Source organism: Pipistrellus kuhlii, unplaced genomic scaffold, assembly GCF_014108245.1.
Source record: "Pipistrellus kuhlii isolate mPipKuh1 unplaced genomic scaffold, mPipKuh1.p scaffold_m20_p_24, whole genome shotgun sequence".
Classification (NCBI taxonomy): Eukaryota; Metazoa; Chordata; class Mammalia; order Chiroptera; family Vespertilionidae; genus Pipistrellus; species Pipistrellus kuhlii.
Window position 1 is genome coordinate 10,093,805 of NW_023425523.1, and position 17,860 is coordinate 10,111,664.

At 36.9% G+C, this 17,860-nt stretch overlaps 2 protein-coding genes across 5 annotated transcripts in view; both read right to left on the minus strand.

The window, feature by feature from the left end:
* The window catches only part of MAN1A2 (mannosidase alpha class 1A member 2), a 67,054-nt gene that overhangs the window by 37,671 nt on the left and 11,523 nt on the right, over positions 1 to 17,860 (minus strand). For all 4 annotated transcript variants that reach the window (XR_004990577.2, XM_036453180.2, XM_045586990.1 and 1 more), the window contains exons 3-5: positions 13,805 to 13,901; positions 7,308 to 7,426; positions 3,113 to 3,193 (exon numbers count right to left, since the gene is read on the minus strand). Coding sequence is in view for 3 of the 4 variants with exons in the window: in XM_036453180.2 (XP_036309073.1) it covers positions 3,113 to 3,193; positions 7,308 to 7,426; positions 13,805 to 13,901 (297 nt within the window). In the remaining variant the exon portion in view is untranslated. The remainder of the gene's footprint in view (positions 1 to 3,112; positions 3,194 to 7,307; positions 7,427 to 13,804; positions 13,902 to 17,860) is intronic.
* On the minus strand, positions 10,902 to 13,609 carry LOC118727407 (ADP-ribose glycohydrolase MACROD1-like). The gene has a single exon (XM_036453184.2). The coding sequence runs from the start codon at positions 12,042 to 12,044 to the stop codon at positions 11,070 to 11,072; it is 975 nt and encodes a 324-aa protein (XP_036309077.1). The 5' UTR covers positions 12,045 to 13,609; the 3' UTR covers positions 10,902 to 11,069.

The following is a 17,860-nucleotide window of genomic DNA, read 5'->3' on the forward strand; positions in this document are numbered from 1 at the left end:
AATGAGTACAAAAGTGTAGATGAACTTTTACTTTTAAGAGGAAAACGTTATCTGGGTCAGCAAAGCATAGTGGAATGTTTGTTCAAGTACCAGTACATCGGTAGAAAATAAAAGTATTGAATTTTCAATGAAAATAGTAGCAATTTTTGGAGCAAAATCAGGTTTTCAAAAAGTAAAATGAGAATTAGTGCAGTCAGACAATATGACTAATATTTAAACCAGACAAAAAAAATAATAATAATACTCTACATCTTTTTTTTTTTTCTTTAACTCAGAACTTTCCTTAAAGGACTTTAGATTTTTAAAAACGACATTTGTCTCAGAAAACATCCCTAAACTTGTTTAGAAATGACCTTACTCCACAGACACAATACAGTACTATTTGTGTTTTGGTAAAGAAAGCTTCTGGTGGTGGTGTTTCTTTTATTTTGTTTTTATTATCTGTGGAATATGTATTAAACTCCACAAAACCAATTCTCTACTCGGTCTGACAGATTTCAGATGCAGTTATCTACATAAATTATGTTATTACCTTATTCAGGAAGGGATGCCACTTTGATAACCATTAAAAAATGAGAAGAGACAATCCTGTAAAAGGTACGCCATATATTTGAGGATAGAAGTAAACATAATAAATCATCAAGATTTTTAAACTTATGAATATGTAATATAAATAGCCTTGTTCTAAGAAAATAAAATGATAAAGTTTCACATTTATGAGATTAATAAATCAACAGGAGAGGAATGCTTTATCAGGATGACATATGACCCTCATTTGGTTCCTTATACCAGAACACAGAATGCATGTAAAATGTTCTATAAGAGCAGCATTTTGCCATTTTATAAGTTATAGGTAATTTTTGGCTTATATGAGACATAGGGATTTATTGTCTATCTGGTATTAGAATATTGTCATATCCAAATTATTTTTCTATGTTTTATTTCTTTTTATCAGACCTCAGGGATTTATTGTTGGTTTCCTAAAACATATGGATTAGAGCTTTCCATGTAAAATGATCAAGGAGAAAAGAAAAATGGTCAGTAACTTTCTATTGTAAGTGGAAGTCACAAAAGTAAAACATGTTCTCTTTATTTTATGAGAAGACTATATCCTAAAAAAATTAATATATATCCATTTTTAAATAAATAAAAGGATTCCCTACTCATTAGAAACACAGACTACTTACCACACAGGAGAAAGGCGAAGGAGAAGAAAGGCAAAGTAATATCTATTGAGTCAGGTACTATGCTAGGCACTGTCACGTCACTTAACCTCACAACTCTCAAGTGAACTCTCATATTGTCAGAGATGAAGAAACTTCAATTATAGAAGGTAAATACCTTGCCAAATATCACATGAAAGGGAGGCAGAGTAGGAATTCAACCTTTAACTCCAAAGCATATGTACTTTTCTACACAAAATGGCCAAAATAGAAATAATGGTAACATCATATGCCTTTCATCATATTAATGTTTTCCTATGATAACAGCAACCAAATTTCAACATTCTGCTTCGACTTTCAGGTGGGGAGCCCAGTGTGAACAGGCAAGACTGATGATTATTCTCTTTCCTGTGTTGTTCATAATTAATTTTGAATCATATTGCCTTTTGATAGGAAAATTAATCAAGTATGCCAATTACACAAATTATTTAGTACTTCTACATAATCAGATAAGCATAAAGGTAAAAAGAAAAATGTGCTCCTTTCTCAAGGAAACTGAAAAAAGAATCTGAAATTGAAGGTACCAAAATAGTTCATTTTCTTCCTCCCTTCATTGTTTAATATGTCACTCCAGAAGCTCCTGAAGTCAAGAGTCTGAGCCCAGAGGTATGACTGGAGTGGGCAGCAATGTCCGGGAAGGGGTGGAACCAACATGAGGAAAGACCTAGCAAAGGGAGTCAAGTTCCAGATCAGTCCATGTGAAGAAGATGCACTCAACAAGGTAGCAGTCTGGCGAGGTGAAGAAAGTGTTTTCATACAGCAAGACCCGCCAATAAGGAAATAAGTGGATGTGTCTCTTTCTCTCCCTCCCTCTCTCTAAAAATCTCCTCCGGTAAGGATTTTAAAAAAAGAATAAATGTGAACTATAGAAAGATAAGTTGGTTGTATAACAGAGTTACATAATAAAGTCTGACAGCAAAATTACAAATTAAATCAATGTTATTAATCTAACATTTCTATTAAACACTGGCACCTTCAAACATATTGCTTCTAAAAGAATTGTAGTACAGGAATAGCTCACTCTTTACACAAGCATGCAACACAGATGAAATATTTAAATACAAGCATATGAAATCATAAAAATCCAGATGGAAAATGGGAATTTTTGTTTTGTAATAACACAAACATGGGGAAGGCTTTCTAATAACATCTTGAAGCCATAAAGGTTCAAGAAATCCTAAAAATGATGACTTTATAGTTTACCACAAAAAACTAAAGACAACACATATTATATAAGAAGTCCACTTTTCAACACCCATAACAAAAGACGAATTTTCTTAAATTTACAAAAAGCTCACAAACTAATTGAATATATGGGTGAGCAATTTAGTTTCTCAGAAAACGAAATAGAAATTACTTATAGCTTCCTTCCCTTAGTTTTTCTTTCTCCCACTACTTAATCCCATTCTTTATCCCATCTGAGTGGTGGAATTTCCCACATCCACTTCTTCATCACCATAGAACTCCAATGTGTCTGTGTGTATTACACCAAGACTTCCAGAAGGAGAACTCAGAGTTGTTGTATTTTAAGTTTAGAGCAAAAAACTGTAGTCAATTCCCAAACAGTTTTAATAATTAACTTTTGGTCTTGGGACGATCCATATTCAATCTTTATTTTGTTTTGATCATGTAATTAATTATAGCAGCAACAACCAGAGGATTGTTCCTGCAAAGGAGACGTGGTGTATGTAAAGTTAAGATGTGTGATAAATTTATGTTCTCAAAATGAAAAACTCACTATTCCCAAGGAACAGCCCTACTTGTACCCTCCAGTTCTTTCAGCAAACCTTAATATTAGTTTAATATTTGACAATTAAGGAAATCTTTCATTTATTAAGTTCCATTCACAGCCCCTTCCCCAAAACAATGAGTTACTTGATTTTGCTCACCTCCTCTCCTGAAAGATAATATGCTGCAAGTAGGCCTCCAATAAATCGAATGTTGACTTCAAACACAGACACCTCTGAATTCTGTGAAAATATATTGAAAATATTCACATATATGTAAAACTTTAGTTTTCAATATTTTAAGTTTCTTGCAAACATCCTGTGGAGAATGTTTTTCCACTTTCTACATCTTCATCTCTCCCCTCCCATTTGGTAATGTTATTGTAACTCCTCCACTACTGACCATGCTACTTCCTAATTGCCTAGAACAATGGGCCATTTTCATGTTCCTTACATATTATTGTGAAACTATCAAATTATTTTATACTGTTGACTATTCTCTTCTTGAAAGCTTTTACTTCCTGTAATTAGCTACTTCTGGAATTAGCACTCTCTTCTGGTCCTATTCCTTGTTCTAATTACTATGGAATAATGTCTATTTTCACTCCTATCTCTCCTCATGACTTTTAAATATTTTTCCTAATATATAATACCTTAATAAATGTTAAAAGAGGCACACACACACACACACACACACACACAAAAATAATGGTAGGATGATGGATTATTCAATTAATAATGTTGAGAAAATGGCTCCTAGGTAAGAAATCAATGTGAATAACTATTTCACAAATATACAAAAATATCACAACAAAAAAGTAGAAGAAAATGTGACTACATGTGGACATCCTTGAAAAAGGAACTTATAAAATCAAAAGTAATGATAATAAATGATGACAGAAAGACTTGAATTTCCCCAAGATGCAAATTACTAATGAGAAAAAAAATTATGAACAAAATTAATGAGGAAATTTTGTACAAATATAGCAAATATTAATAACCTTACTATATAGAGTCTATATATTTGCTATGAATATAGATACTGCTGAGAAAAGGAAAGAAAAGTAGACATTACAGAAAGTATGACTAATGAATTCACAGTATATACACAAGTGACCAATATAAAGATTTCATTTATGATTTAAAAAAAAAAATTTAAAGGAAATATTACCTTCAAGTCCTCCAAATATTAATAGACAGAATACATACAGTATTTGATAACACAAGTGTTTCTCCAATATAGAATTTTCACAATACAATGTTATTTTTAATAACATAACTATCATCACATCTATCCTCAAAAGCAAAGTGCTTTATGTCACTCCATATCATATATTCCCAATATATAGCACATTGTAATACACATTCATAAATATATAGAAGAGAAAGAGGGAGGAAGGCCTATATCACCTTAGTAATCTTCTAGCTAGTTTCCCTGATTTCATCCTTAACCTTCAGCTTACACTCTATTTATACAGCATCCTATAGTTGAGTGAGCCTTTAAATCCTAAGTCAGTTTAGGCTACTATTCCATGGCAAATCCTTACAATGACTTCTGGCTACATTGAGAGTACAATGACTAATAAGATCCAACATAATCAGATACCCATATCTCTAATAACATCTTCTTCCAATATTCCTTTGACTTGCTTTTTTATTACCAAACTAGAGGCCCGAAGCACAAAATTCATGCAAGGGAGGGAATGTCCTTCAGCCCAGTCTGCACCCTCTCCAATCTGGGATCCCTCTCACAATCCAGGACTGCTGGCTCCCAACTGCTCGTCTGCCTGCCTTCCTGACTGCCCCAACCACTCTGCCTGCCAGCCTGATCACCCCCTATTCACTCCCCTGCCAGCCTGATTACCCCTAACTGCCCTTCCCTACAGGCCTGGTCACCCCTAACTACCCTCCCCTGAAGGCCTGGTCACCCCTGACTGCTCTCCCCTGCAGGCCTGGTCCTCACCAACTGCCCTTCCCTGCAGGCCTAGTCGCCCCCAACTTCTTATGATGGCCATCTTGTGTCCATATGGGGACAGCCATCTTTGACCAGTTGGTGGCAGCTATCTTGTGTAGTTTTAATTATCCTAATCTCTTCACATTGTTCTCAAAGTCCCAGGGGTAGCAGCTGTTTAATGTAGTTAATACTTCTTGTGATACCACAATGTCCTCTTTTTGCCTTTTCAGTTCCCCATATTTGGTTAACAATACTAAGCAGTAAATTCTCTAATTAAAATAAATAGCATAGAGAGCCAAATGATAAAAACGATATGCTAGCAAATTATTGAGATTGCACCAATGTCAATTCTCCCCAAATTAATCTATAAATTGAAAGCAATCACCACCAAAATTTCAACAGTATTTGCCGAAACCGGTTTGGCTCAGTGGATAGAGCGTCAGTCAGCCTGCGGACTGAAAGGTCCCAGGTTCAATTCCGGTCAAGAGCATATACCAGTAGGGGGTGAGCAAGAGGCAGCTGATCAGTGATTCTCTTTCATTGACATTTCTAGCTCTCTATCCCTCTCTCTTCCTCTCTGTAAAAAACCAATTAAAAAAAAAAAATATATATATACATATATATATATATATATATATATATATATATATATATATAAATTTTTTATATATATAAAAAATTTCAACAGTATTCCGGAGCTGAAAAAAAACAAAGAACTGAGAATTAAGGTAATTTCATAGAGGAAGAAGATCAGCTATTTAGATTCACATATATTGTAGATATCAAGCTTCTTACAAAAATACTGTAGTGAAGACAGTTTAATAATGGTATAAAGAAAAAAGCCAATAGAAAATAAAAGACTAATATAACTAATGTGGCATGTATAAATAATGGGGAAATAAATGGTACAAGGATCAACTGATAGCCTATCTCACCTTGCATTAAAAAATTTAATTCCATATGAATTAAAGATCTAAATGCAAAAGCAAACATTAAATATTTAGAGTTAAATATAGTAATATATCTTCATGACCCTGGAGTAGTGCCTTCTTAAACAAGATACAGAAAGTGTAATCTATAAGGGCCACATAGCCAAAAAGGGGGGGGGGGGGGGGGACTATTATTTCTCAGCCTCTTTTTACTAAGGTTGGGTCATATGTGTAAGAGCTACTCAATGGTATAGAAGCAAAAATGGGATGACCAACTCCCCAGAAGTGTTCTTAAAGAATGGTTACATATCTTTCTCTATCCTTTTCCCTTTTCTGCAACTGGAAGGTTATCTACCTTATCTTGAGGAGCCACCTTATACCATGAGTTTGAAGCTACATACTGAAGTTGACAGAGTAACAAGACAAAGAACCCTAGGACTTTGATGCTCAAGGAGCTACTCAAATCTACCCTGAAAAGCCCATCTCTCTACTAAAAGAGAAATGAACATTTATCTTGGTTAAGCTATTTTATATTGGGTTTTCTGCCACTCATAGCCAAACCTACACCTACCTGATAACAAAAATTGTTCTAACTAAAATATGTCCAAAATGCTAGAATAATATTTTTCTAGGTTAGTATCAGAAAAGACATTAGAAAAAAAAAAAATTTTTTTTGTTTGGATTTAAATCACAACTGGAATAATGCAGGGTCTGCCAAAGAGAAAAACACAAAGAAGGACTTCTGACTACAGTCAGAGAAACAGCAGGCACAAATACATGAAAGATGATAATGAAGACAACAAAAAAGTCCACACTTCTTTGAGATGAAGAATGGTAATGAAAAAAAAAAAAAATGCTACCATTTACTGAGCACATTGTATGTACCAGATTATCTCAAATAATCCTCACAATATTGCAGTGGGATAGTACTTTATGATGGTTCCGAAAGAATAAGGAACTTTCCCAAGACACACAGCTAGAATGCAGCTGTGCTGGGCTTCAAACCTGAGCAGTGCCATTTAACAACTGAGCCACCCCTACCAGGCATGTGTCCTGACTGGGAACAAACTGACAAACCTTTGGTGCACGAGACAAAGCCCAACCAGCTGAGCCACACCGGCCAGAACCCAAATAGTTAAACCTTTAAAAAATAATAAAACTCATTATTTACAGTTTGTGCTTTCCTCATATTTCTATTAATAGTTTAATATGTTCTTCCCCTAACTATTTATTGCCTTAATACAGTACCTCAAATGATAACAGCAAGAAAAGTACAAGGAAGATGGTGAGAATGTGTATTTTATGCAAAAATTAAATAACAATTGATAATCCCAAAAGAAAAAAAGGGGACTTGGGATTTCCTTAAACTCCTAGTAAAGTGCTCAAAACTATTAGGGTTTAAAAAAAAAAAACTATTAGGGTTTGACACTGTGTCATTTTAGTCAATCGAAGAAATGATCAACTGTGTACTCACCACACTGAAATCAAGACTCTCTTTAATCCATTTTTGCCCATCTCGGAATTCATCATGTAGTCCCATGATATAAAGGGTATCCAAAGCATCGACTATGGTAGCACCCATTTGTGAACTTCCTATTTTTGGAGATGAAAAACTGTCATTAAAAAGATGGCCTTCCCATAAGGCTTATTGTAACGTTTTAGAGTAGAGGCCCGAGGCATGAAAATTCATGCAAGAGTAGGCCTTCCTTCCCCTGGCTGCTGGCACCAGTTTCCTTCCAGCGCCAGGTACCCAGGCTTCCCTTCTCCAGCCACCAGCAGGCACCAGGACCCAGGCTGGCTTCCCTCAGGCCGCCCACAGGCACCCAGGATCCGGGCTGGCTTCCCACCAGCCCCGGCTTCATCAGGAAGGACGTCCAGAATGTCCAAAAGATGTCCGGTCTAATTAGCATATTACCGTTTTATCATTATAAAAAGCCAATAAAAGTAGGAATATTAGGGAATATTAGGACCCAAAAGAATATCCAACATGGTTCACTTTTCTCTAAGGATAATATACATTGTTTAATATATCTTCCTAAAAATGGCACATTGACAACTAATGAGATTTTTTTAAAAAACCAAAATTATAATTATCCTTACTTTTCTTTTTGGTCATAATATAAGAGCTATCTATTTAACTAAATTAGGTTGAGTAAAAAGGAGGATTAATTTAAGAAATGGGGAGGTTGGTTCAAGACAACAAGCTAAGTCATAAGATTGTGGGGATGGGAGAGAGAAATCCTACAGTGGGGACTTGCTATAGTTCTAATAAATATAAATCATGCTCTATTAACCATGATTAAAGAAAGCACATTCTGACCTGTCTGGGAGTTGTAGGCCCCCAACCTGAGAGTTAAGCTTGAAATGAGGTCTATTCTCCTTATCCAAGAACTGCCTATCATCATGAAAAGATTAGCAGCCTTCTTGGGAAGCAGCAATGGAATCCCAAGGAATCCCTCTCTTCCCCCCCCCCCCCCCCCCCCCCCGCCTGTAATCTGTAACCATTTTACCCATTTTTATTCCATTTGGATACCCATTCTTACTGGCCCCTGGTGGTCAGTGCATTCCCGGGGGGGGGGGGGGGGGGGGGTGCTTCTCAGCCAGAAGCTGGGCTCACAGCTGGTAAGCGCAGTGGTGGTGGCAGGAGCCTCTCCCACTTCCATGGCAGCAATAAGGATGTCCGATGGACAGCTTAAGCCTGCTCCCTGTGGGCTCCCAGTCATCAAGAGGGTTCAGGCCAGGCTGAAGCCCTCCCACCCCCCGCCCCCCACAAGTGCACAAGTTTCGTGCACTGGGCCTATAGTATCTTGATAACAAGACAAGTACTCCATCACACTCTGGTAAATTCCCAACTCGTCTTCTCCCAACTCCATGTTGATATTAACTAGAATGTTCTGGGTTATTACAGACATACTTTCCTTTTACTTTTCTTGCTCCTCAGCTTTTATTAAGATAATAAAACCTTTATTAAGTGATTTAATCACCCATATATCCCTATCTCTTCCATAATCACTTAAATATTTCCCTTTAGTATTTTGTCCAAAATATTTATGCTTATTTTAAATCCTTGAGTACCAGTTTTTGTTCTTATTTCAGCTTATATGTAGTTTTAAGGTTTGTGCCATTGGCTAAAAGCCCCAAGGCACAGATAGGCAAAATTATTAAAAGATATACGCAGCTAATTTTACTACTAAAACTTCTGCAGATTGCATTTTCAACTTTGTCTACCATTTCACTATCATTTTCTTCTCACACTGGATTTTCCCTCTGTCTCAATACTACCTTTTTCTATCTTGAAGGATTCCTGAAGCAGTATAGAATAGTGGTTATAAGCATGGATCTGAAGCACTAGAATGTTTGGATTCAAATCCTGGCCCCATTATTTCCTAATTGCGTAACTTAAGAAAAGTTAGTTGACCCTAAATGTGCTTTGGCTTTCTCATCTCTAAAATAGGAACAGTCCCTGTCTCATAAGGTCGCTGTTAGTATTTAATAAGTCAAATTCGCATAAATCTCTGAAGTAAGTCTGTGGCATAGAGTAAGTTTATTAGACTGCTCAGGCTGCCATAACAAAATATCATACTAGGAGGCTTAAACAACGGACATTTATTTACTCATGGTTCTGGAGACTAGAAATCTAAGATCAAGGCTTCAGGTTTTGGTGAAGGCTTTCTTCTTGGCTTGCAGATGTCTACCTTCTCACCGTGTCCTCACATAGTTTTTCCCTGGTGCATGTACATGGGGAGAGCACACTCTGGTGTTTATTTCTCTTCTTTTAGAGGCCCCACACTTATGTTATTTAACCTTATTGAGATTAGGGTCCCACACTTACCACCTCATTTAACCTTTATTAGGCTTAACTCCCAATTAGGCTCTATCTCCAAATATATATTGGGTGTTGGAGCTTTAACATGTAAATTTGTGAAAGACACAATTCAGCCACAGCAGAATAAACTATATAGATACTACAGATGTTTTACTATTGATCTGTATATGACTATTGCTCTAAAGGAAAACAGAGTCTTATTCAACAAACCAAATTACATAATCTAAAGCACATTACTGACCTCATGTCCAATTGGTAAAAGAAGGTAAAACATTTTATGGTAATGTACGCTGAATTACTATTCACTGAAAGAATAATCCTTCTGAAATGGAGGACCACTGGGGAAATCCTGCTTCTATACCCAGTTAACCCAGAATGAAAGGGCTTCTTTTGTAAAACCTACCTTCCCAACACTGTAACTCCCTTTAACTTTTATGATTTCACAAATAAGTCTGAGTGTGCCCGGGAAACCAATTTAAGTGTTCCTCATAGCCAGCTAGCAAAAACTCTCCTGACAATAATCTGAACCTGCCAAGCCCCATCATCACTTACCAACCTAACCAATCAGTGTTCTATAAGTTTACATTTGAAGAAGTCTGACAGAATTACCAAAAATTAAAACTGCTTTTCATTTTTTTTAAGATTCTATTATTTTTTTTGAAAACATGAAGTCAAAACTCCATTAGAATTTAACAAAATTACATTCAGTTAACAAACATCCCTTTTGTTCACTTAAAAGATTTGTATTGACTTCTAAGGAATAAATTTTAAAAGTTACATGAAAACTCATTTATTTTCTGAATTTAAATTCAGAAATGTTTCCTTACAGTTATTGCAATGATTATACGAAGTAATGTGATTTACCTACTACCTTGCCTAAAACCAGTATCTAATTAATAAATGTTGATACATTAAATGTTCTGAGAAAGGAGATTTAAAAACACAAGCAGAGGCCCTGGTTGAGTAGCTCATTTGGTTAGAACACTTTTGATACGCCAAGGTTTCCGCTTTGATTCCAGTCAAGACACATACAAGAATTAACCAATAAATGCATAAATAAGTGGAACAACAAATCTATATTTCTCCTTCTCTCTCCCTTCCTCTCTAAAATTTTAATTTAGAAAATTAATATCCAACTCTTGTTTTCAGTACACTTTTATACTTCAACCCTTTAAAAGGGCTCACCCTTTACCACTCAGTTTAATTTAACAGGATATTTACTTAAAGAGAGGATATTTATTTCAACAAGGGTGGTCTTTATTAGGAGGCTTCTGAGGGGCAGGGGGCTGAGGGACAGGATGGGGTGGCCAGGCCCAGTTGCAGGCTTCAGCGACCTCTTAGAGCTGGAACAAGGTCCAGCTGGTCCAGGAGACTCCGCCCTGGTCAGGGTGTGCAGCGACTCAGACCTGGTCAGGCCACTGGGAAGTAGTGGGGGAGCCGCTGCAGGTAGATGTCTTCGTCCTTTTTCAGAAACACACAGATGATCAGCCGGTCCACATTGTCCTTGTGCTGCTCCAGCCACTCGCGCAGCGTGAACAGCACTACCTCTGCCGCTGCCTCCCTGGAGTAGCCGAACACTCCGGTGGAGATGCAGGGGAACGCGGCGGAGCGGAGCTTGTGCTCCACCAGCAAGGCGAGGCTGCTCAGGTAGCAGCTGCGGAGCATGGCAGCCTGGCTGGCGCTGGGCGCCCCGTGGACGATGGGCCCCACCGTGTGGATGACATACTTAGCGGGAAGCCGATAGCCACCAGTGATCTTGGCCTTCCCCGTCTCGCAGTGCTTCAGGGTTCGGCACTCGGCGGTGAGGAGGGGCCCGGCGGCCCGGTGAATGCAGCCGTCCACGCCGCCTCCTCCGAGCAGGGAGTTGTTGGCGGCGTTGACGATGGCGCCCACCTCCAGCTTGGTGATATCACCTCGGAACAGGGAGATCTTCTCGTTCAGATGCTCGTCCTTTTTGTACTTGGTCTCCTCCACCTTCGGAGCCAACCCTTTCGCCGCCTCCTTCCAGGTTGGGATGTTGTTCAGCCTGATGAAGTCCAGGCAGAAGTAATGTTCCTCCCGCTGCTTATCGCTCAGGCCCTTCAGAAAGGATTTTGCCTCCCTCCAGTTGGTGGTGTTCGGGTCCACCTTCGCCGCCAAGGCCAGGGGGGTCCAGGTGCACACCCCAGCTCTCCGCCCCACCGCCAGCGCCTCCCACGGCCCAACTCCCGCCGGGCTCCGCGTGCGCGGCCCGTTGGCGTCAGGGGCGGACAGAGGGCCGCACGCACGGCTGCGGGCCTGCCTGGCACAGGCTAAGGTGCCCCGCCAGGGGGGTGGGGCGCCAAGCAGCCGTCCCGCCACACACAGCTGCGCCAGGGGGCCGGGGACTTGGCTCTGCAGAGACATGAGCGGTCGGTCGGCCAGGAGTGGAACCCGCCCACTTGGACTTCCGGAACCAGGTGGCGCGTGCCAGCCCGCAGCGACACACTCCTGGAGGATCTAATTTTAATTAACCGTTTAATATAATGGATTTTACTGCACTAATGCCTCCCATTGTGGCACCTACAAAGCAATGGGAACTTTTCCATCTGTGACCTCTGCTGAGGAAATATACTTATTTCATTAAGTGATCTCTGCTAAATTAAATGTTATATAAATGAGATCTCTGACATCTCGTTATAATTTTAAATTTTAAATAATATTTAAAATTTTTTCCATTATTTCTCCATCCCAACATCTTTCAAACCCAGGAAAAAATAACTTTTCAGTTATTTTCTTTTTTACAGAAAGCATCCAAGCAAAAAAAAAAATTGTAAGAGAATTATAGCATTAGAGAAATTCTTCCATAGTTTTATAAAGAAATATGCTGCTATCTGAAGTACTGTAGTGATGTGTTACAACTAGTAGAGACAACTACATTGTATATGATTAGCTTATGTGCCTTGTCACTCCATTAGTATTTTCACCTATTTTTATTTAAAAGATATCCCTCACAACAAGATTTAAAATAGTGGAAAGAAGTGAAGATTCTAAAAATAATTTTTATAATTCTCAAACTTATCATTGGACTAAGTAAAAGATGTTAAGTAAGTTAACTTTGAACTGAGAAGTTTAACAAATGGACTGAACTCGAGAGGCAGAACGTTCGAGAACTCACGTCGAACACAGCTCTTCCCAGACTTCCTTCCCATTCACACTGTTCATTTTTCCTTTGTAGCTGTCAATGTACAGCATAACCCACTCAATTTACCAAGTAGATCACTTTGGGCATGTTAATTGTTCTATGTGTAGGCTTCCCTCGTTTTATTGAGCTTTGTATTACTGTGCTTCACAGATATTCTGTGTTTTTCTACAAATTGAAGGTTTTTGGCAACCCTCTGCCGAGCAAGTCTATCAGCCCCAATTTTTCCAACAGCATTTGCTCGCTGCACATTTTTATTATTCTCACAATATTTCAAATTTCTTCATTATGGTGATGATCAGTAGTTTTTAATGTTACTCTTGTAATTATTTTGTGGTGCCCATATAAGATGACAAAGTTAATAAATGCTGTGTATGTTCTGACTGTTCCACCAACCAGCTGTTCCCCGTCTCTCACCTTCTCCTTAGGCCTCCCTATTCCCTGATCCACAACAATTTAAAATTATACTAATTAATAACCCTACAAAGGCCTCTAACTATTCAAATAAAAGCATGTCTCAATTTAAATTAAAAGCTAGAAATGATAATGCTTACAGAGGAAGGCATGCTAAAAGCCAAGGTAGGTTGAAAGCTAGACCTTTTGCACCAGTCAGTAAGATGTGAATGAAAAGAAAAAGTTCTTGAATGAGATAAAAAGTACTACTCCAGTGAACACACAAACATTAAGAAAGGAAATCAGCCTTATTGCTGTTTATAAAGATATAAAGATTTAGTAGTCTACAGATCAAACTACATATCTGTGTATTTCAAGGCAACCATAACCAATCTTGACTGAAACTTGAGGGGGAAAAAATGAGTGTTGCTTCAAATCCTTACTGAAACTTGAGGGGAAAAAATTAGTGTTGCTTCAAATTATAATCCCATTCCATAGAAATACTCAGGGTTTAAAAAGTATTTAAAAAGTTAATCTTGTTTTAAAAATGGACATAGAAAATGGAAATAGTAATCAGAAAAAGTAAACTTACCAAATATATTAGTAGAGTGTCCTTTCTTTGCAATAGGTCTGAGTTCATTATGTCCCCATCCATATGTCCTATAATTATCCCAGGCATGTTTCATCATCTGAGAACAAGTTATAAACCATCAATTTACATTATTCACACTGTTATCTTTGTATTTTATATAACTTAAGGATTCCATTCCTATATCCTTACATATTCTCATATATTTCCTACATTAATCAGCCTTACTCGGAATATGTTATTCTATTAACATTTGTATCAGTACACATGATAATGTTTAATCTCAGGGTCTATGCAACACAAGGAAAAATTGAGTGTAATAGTCAAGTCCTTTTATATTTAGAAGGAAGATGTCTGTTTCGCATCCTTTGCTTTTAGGAACTGCCAATCCTTTTGGGAACTGCTCTCTTCCCTCACTGTGATTATGATAGAGCTGTCAATCAAGAGGCTCTGATTCCACAACCAATTAACAAAGCCTGACTAGAGAACCCCTTACCTTTAGACCAAAGATCAGCAAACTCTTTCTTTAAAGTATAAGTATTTTAGGCTTTGAAGTCCATACAGTTTCCATAGCAACTACTTAATTATGCTGTTGTAGCACAAAAGCAGCCCTTGAAAATACATAAACAATGAGCATGCCTGTTCCAATTAAACTTTACTTTTAAAAAATAAAGGCAAAATTTGGCCCGCAGGTTGTGGTTTACCTACTCCTGACCCAGACAAAGTGATTGTATATGTGTGATTCAAGAAGGGATGTTCAAGTCCCTTTATACATATTATTATAGATGACAGGAGACAGAAAGCCTCTCTCATTTTGCAATCTCAAACTCTAAGTAATATATAATCCTGGAGCTGATGGAGACTCTCTCCCAAAATGGAGAAACTAAGTAATGAGAGAAAGAGACAGATTACAATAACGAAGTATTTATTTATATAACAATTGAATTATTTAATAGTAGACTGTAATATATATATAAAAATTATAGTAGACTGTAGTATATATAAAAATTATTTAACAGTACACTATTCACGAAAACATTTCTCAGCTTGCTTTTTGCAGCCAACCTTATTCTTCACCAAAAGTAGACAAGGTCATTACAGGAAAACTAAAAACCAATATAAAACACAAATGCAAAACTACTGAACTAAAAATTAGCAATATAGGAAGACATAATGACCAAATGCAATTTAACCCAAAAATATAAGACTAATTTAACATTCAAAAACCAATCAATATAATTCACTATGTTAACAGAATAAAAAGAAAATCATCCTCCAGTAATCTTTATAAGTGTAGACAAAGCATCTGACAATTAAACACCCACTCATGATAAAGACTGTCAATGAACTATAACTACAAGGAAACATCTTCAATGTAATAAAGGGCATTGTCAAAAAAAAAAAACACAAAACTATTTCTAACAACATATTTAATGCTAAAAGACTAAATTCTTAACCCTTAAAATTGAGAAAAAAAATCAAGTATGTCCACTCTCACTACTACTTTTCAAAAATGTACTAGCAGTCCTAGAGAGTGCAGTAAGGAGAAGAAAAAGAATTAAAGGCATAAAAAGGAAAAAGATAAAAGTTTCTCCAGTCACAAAGGGCATGACTCTGTACAAGGAAAATTCTACGCAATCTTTTTTTATTTTTTTAATATATTTTATTGACTTTTTACAGAGAGGAAGAGAGAGGGATAGAGAGTTAGAAACATCGATGAGAGAGAATCATCGATCAATTGCCTTTGCACACCCTCTGCTGGAGATGTGCCCTCAACCAAGGTACATGCCCTTGACCAGAATTGAACCTGGGACCTTTCAGTCCGCAGGCCAACGCTCTATCCACTGATCCAAACTGGTTTCGGCAAAGCAATCTTTTAAAAAGCCACTAGAACTAATAAATGACTTCAGGAAAATAACAGGATAAAAGTTTAGCAAACTAAACTAAAATATATTCCTATGTAATAAACAACAGAAATAGAAATTTTAAAACAACTCCATTTTATGATAGTATCAAAACACATAACATACTTGGGAATAAATATAACAAAATATGTGCAAAATATAGTGAGAATTACAAAATACTGCTGAGAAAAATTACAGAAAACTTAAGAAGTGGAAAGATATGAAAGACTATTATTAAGATGACAATTTTTCCAAATTCATTTACATATCAATAAAATCCCAATCAAAATCCAGCAACCTTTTATTTTAGCAGAAAAAGCTAATTATAGAAAGGCAAAGGACCTAGAATGGCCAAAACAATTTATATAAAGAATAAAAATGGAGGATTTATCTGATTTAAAAACCTACTATAAATCAATCAACACAGAGTCATATTGGCATTCAGGATAAATATATAAATTAATGGAATAGATATGAGTCCAGAAAGACATTCAACACCTACTGATTTTGTCAACTGATTTTGAACAAAAGCATTAAGATAATTTAATCAGAAAAGAATAATCCTTTCAACAACTGGAACAACTAGAAAGCCCTAAGTGAAAAAAAATAATGCAAGACCTTTACTTCTCATAATAAAAAAATTAACTCACAGTATAACACAAACTGAAATGTGAAAACTAAAACTAAAACATGTGCCTACACAAGACTTGCACACAAATGTTCATAGCAACTTTATTCATTAACAGCCAAAACCTGAAACAAATGTTGAACAAATGTTCAACAGGTGAATGCACATAACCATGGTATATCCATAAAAAAGAAACATCACTAAGAAAAAATTACCTTTAGTGCATCTATACAGATAAACTTCAAAAACATTATGCTCAGCAAAAGTCCAGCAACAAAATACTACAGACTTTATTATTACATTTGATTGAAACTCTAGACAAGGCAAATCTAATCTAGAATTACTAAAAGCAGATCAGTGGTTGCCTGGGACAAAAGAATCAGGTGGACTGACCTGAGAGGACAAAAGAAAACTGTTTTGAGATTACGGAGTTTATGTTAACAATGTGATTTATGGGAGGGGCCTTGGACCACAGGGTATTAGCCTGACCTCTGGAGGGCTCGGAGAACTAAGCTCAGCCAAGCCCACATAACAAACCTCCAATAAAAGGCTCAGGTGAACGTCCCTGGTTGGCAATACTTCATGCACACTGCCACACATCATTGCTGGGAGAACCAAGGACTGTTTGTATCACTCCAGTCGGAGAGGACAACTAGAAGCTTGCACCGGGTCTCTCCTGGACTCTGTCCTATGTGCCTTGTCTATTACTAACTTTAGTTTTATTGTAATAAACTGAAACAACAAATACAACAGCTTTGCCGAGTCCTGTACGTACTTCTAGCAAATTAATGAACCTTTGGGTGGACTTAATATATAGCAATCTATCTGAATTATTATGTACATGAGACAGTATTTCAATAAAATCTAATAACATCTAAAAAAGCAGGTCATCCATCTTACAAAATCAACAACTACCTATCAATGTCTCCCGAACACTGTCCAAACAAAGTGCTTTAAAAATCTGGGCATAAAACAAAATATCAAAAGTGAGGTAAAATCAGAGTAAAGTTCTATTTTGATTCCATCAAGGTCGTCTTATAATAATTCAAAAGATCAAGTTTAAGAACCTGCTAAATCATTCATATTCGTTACTAAAATATATACATCTAGATATTTGAGTAGTTGAACTAAGTTTATTATCTTATTTTATGATAAACAGTATCTTTGGAATACTGTAGATGTGATTACACCCAGACAAAATCTACATAGGCAGTCCAACTGCAAACTCCACCCGAAATTAGCCGGAGTTTTAATTTACCAAGATCAACTGAAATATTCACTAAATTACACACACCCCCACAAACACACACACACACACACACACGCACACACACCATGGTATTCTCTTTATCTCTAAGTCATTCCTAAAATAACAAACTGAAAGACTTCTGTGACTAAATAAGTATAAAGAATTCTGAGATCAATCCCTCCCCATTCTTCAGTCCATTGAGACTCTTTGGAAGGAATGTGTTCTTAATCTGTTGTAAAATTATGGGGTTTCATGACACGTTCCCTAAAAGATGACAG

Bases quoted from the DNA above. Each gene is read 5' to 3' on its own strand.
- LOC118727407 (XM_036453184.2), bottom strand. From the start codon at position 12,044: ATGTCTCTGCAGAGCCAAGTCCCCGGCCCCCTGGCGCAGCTGTGTGTG.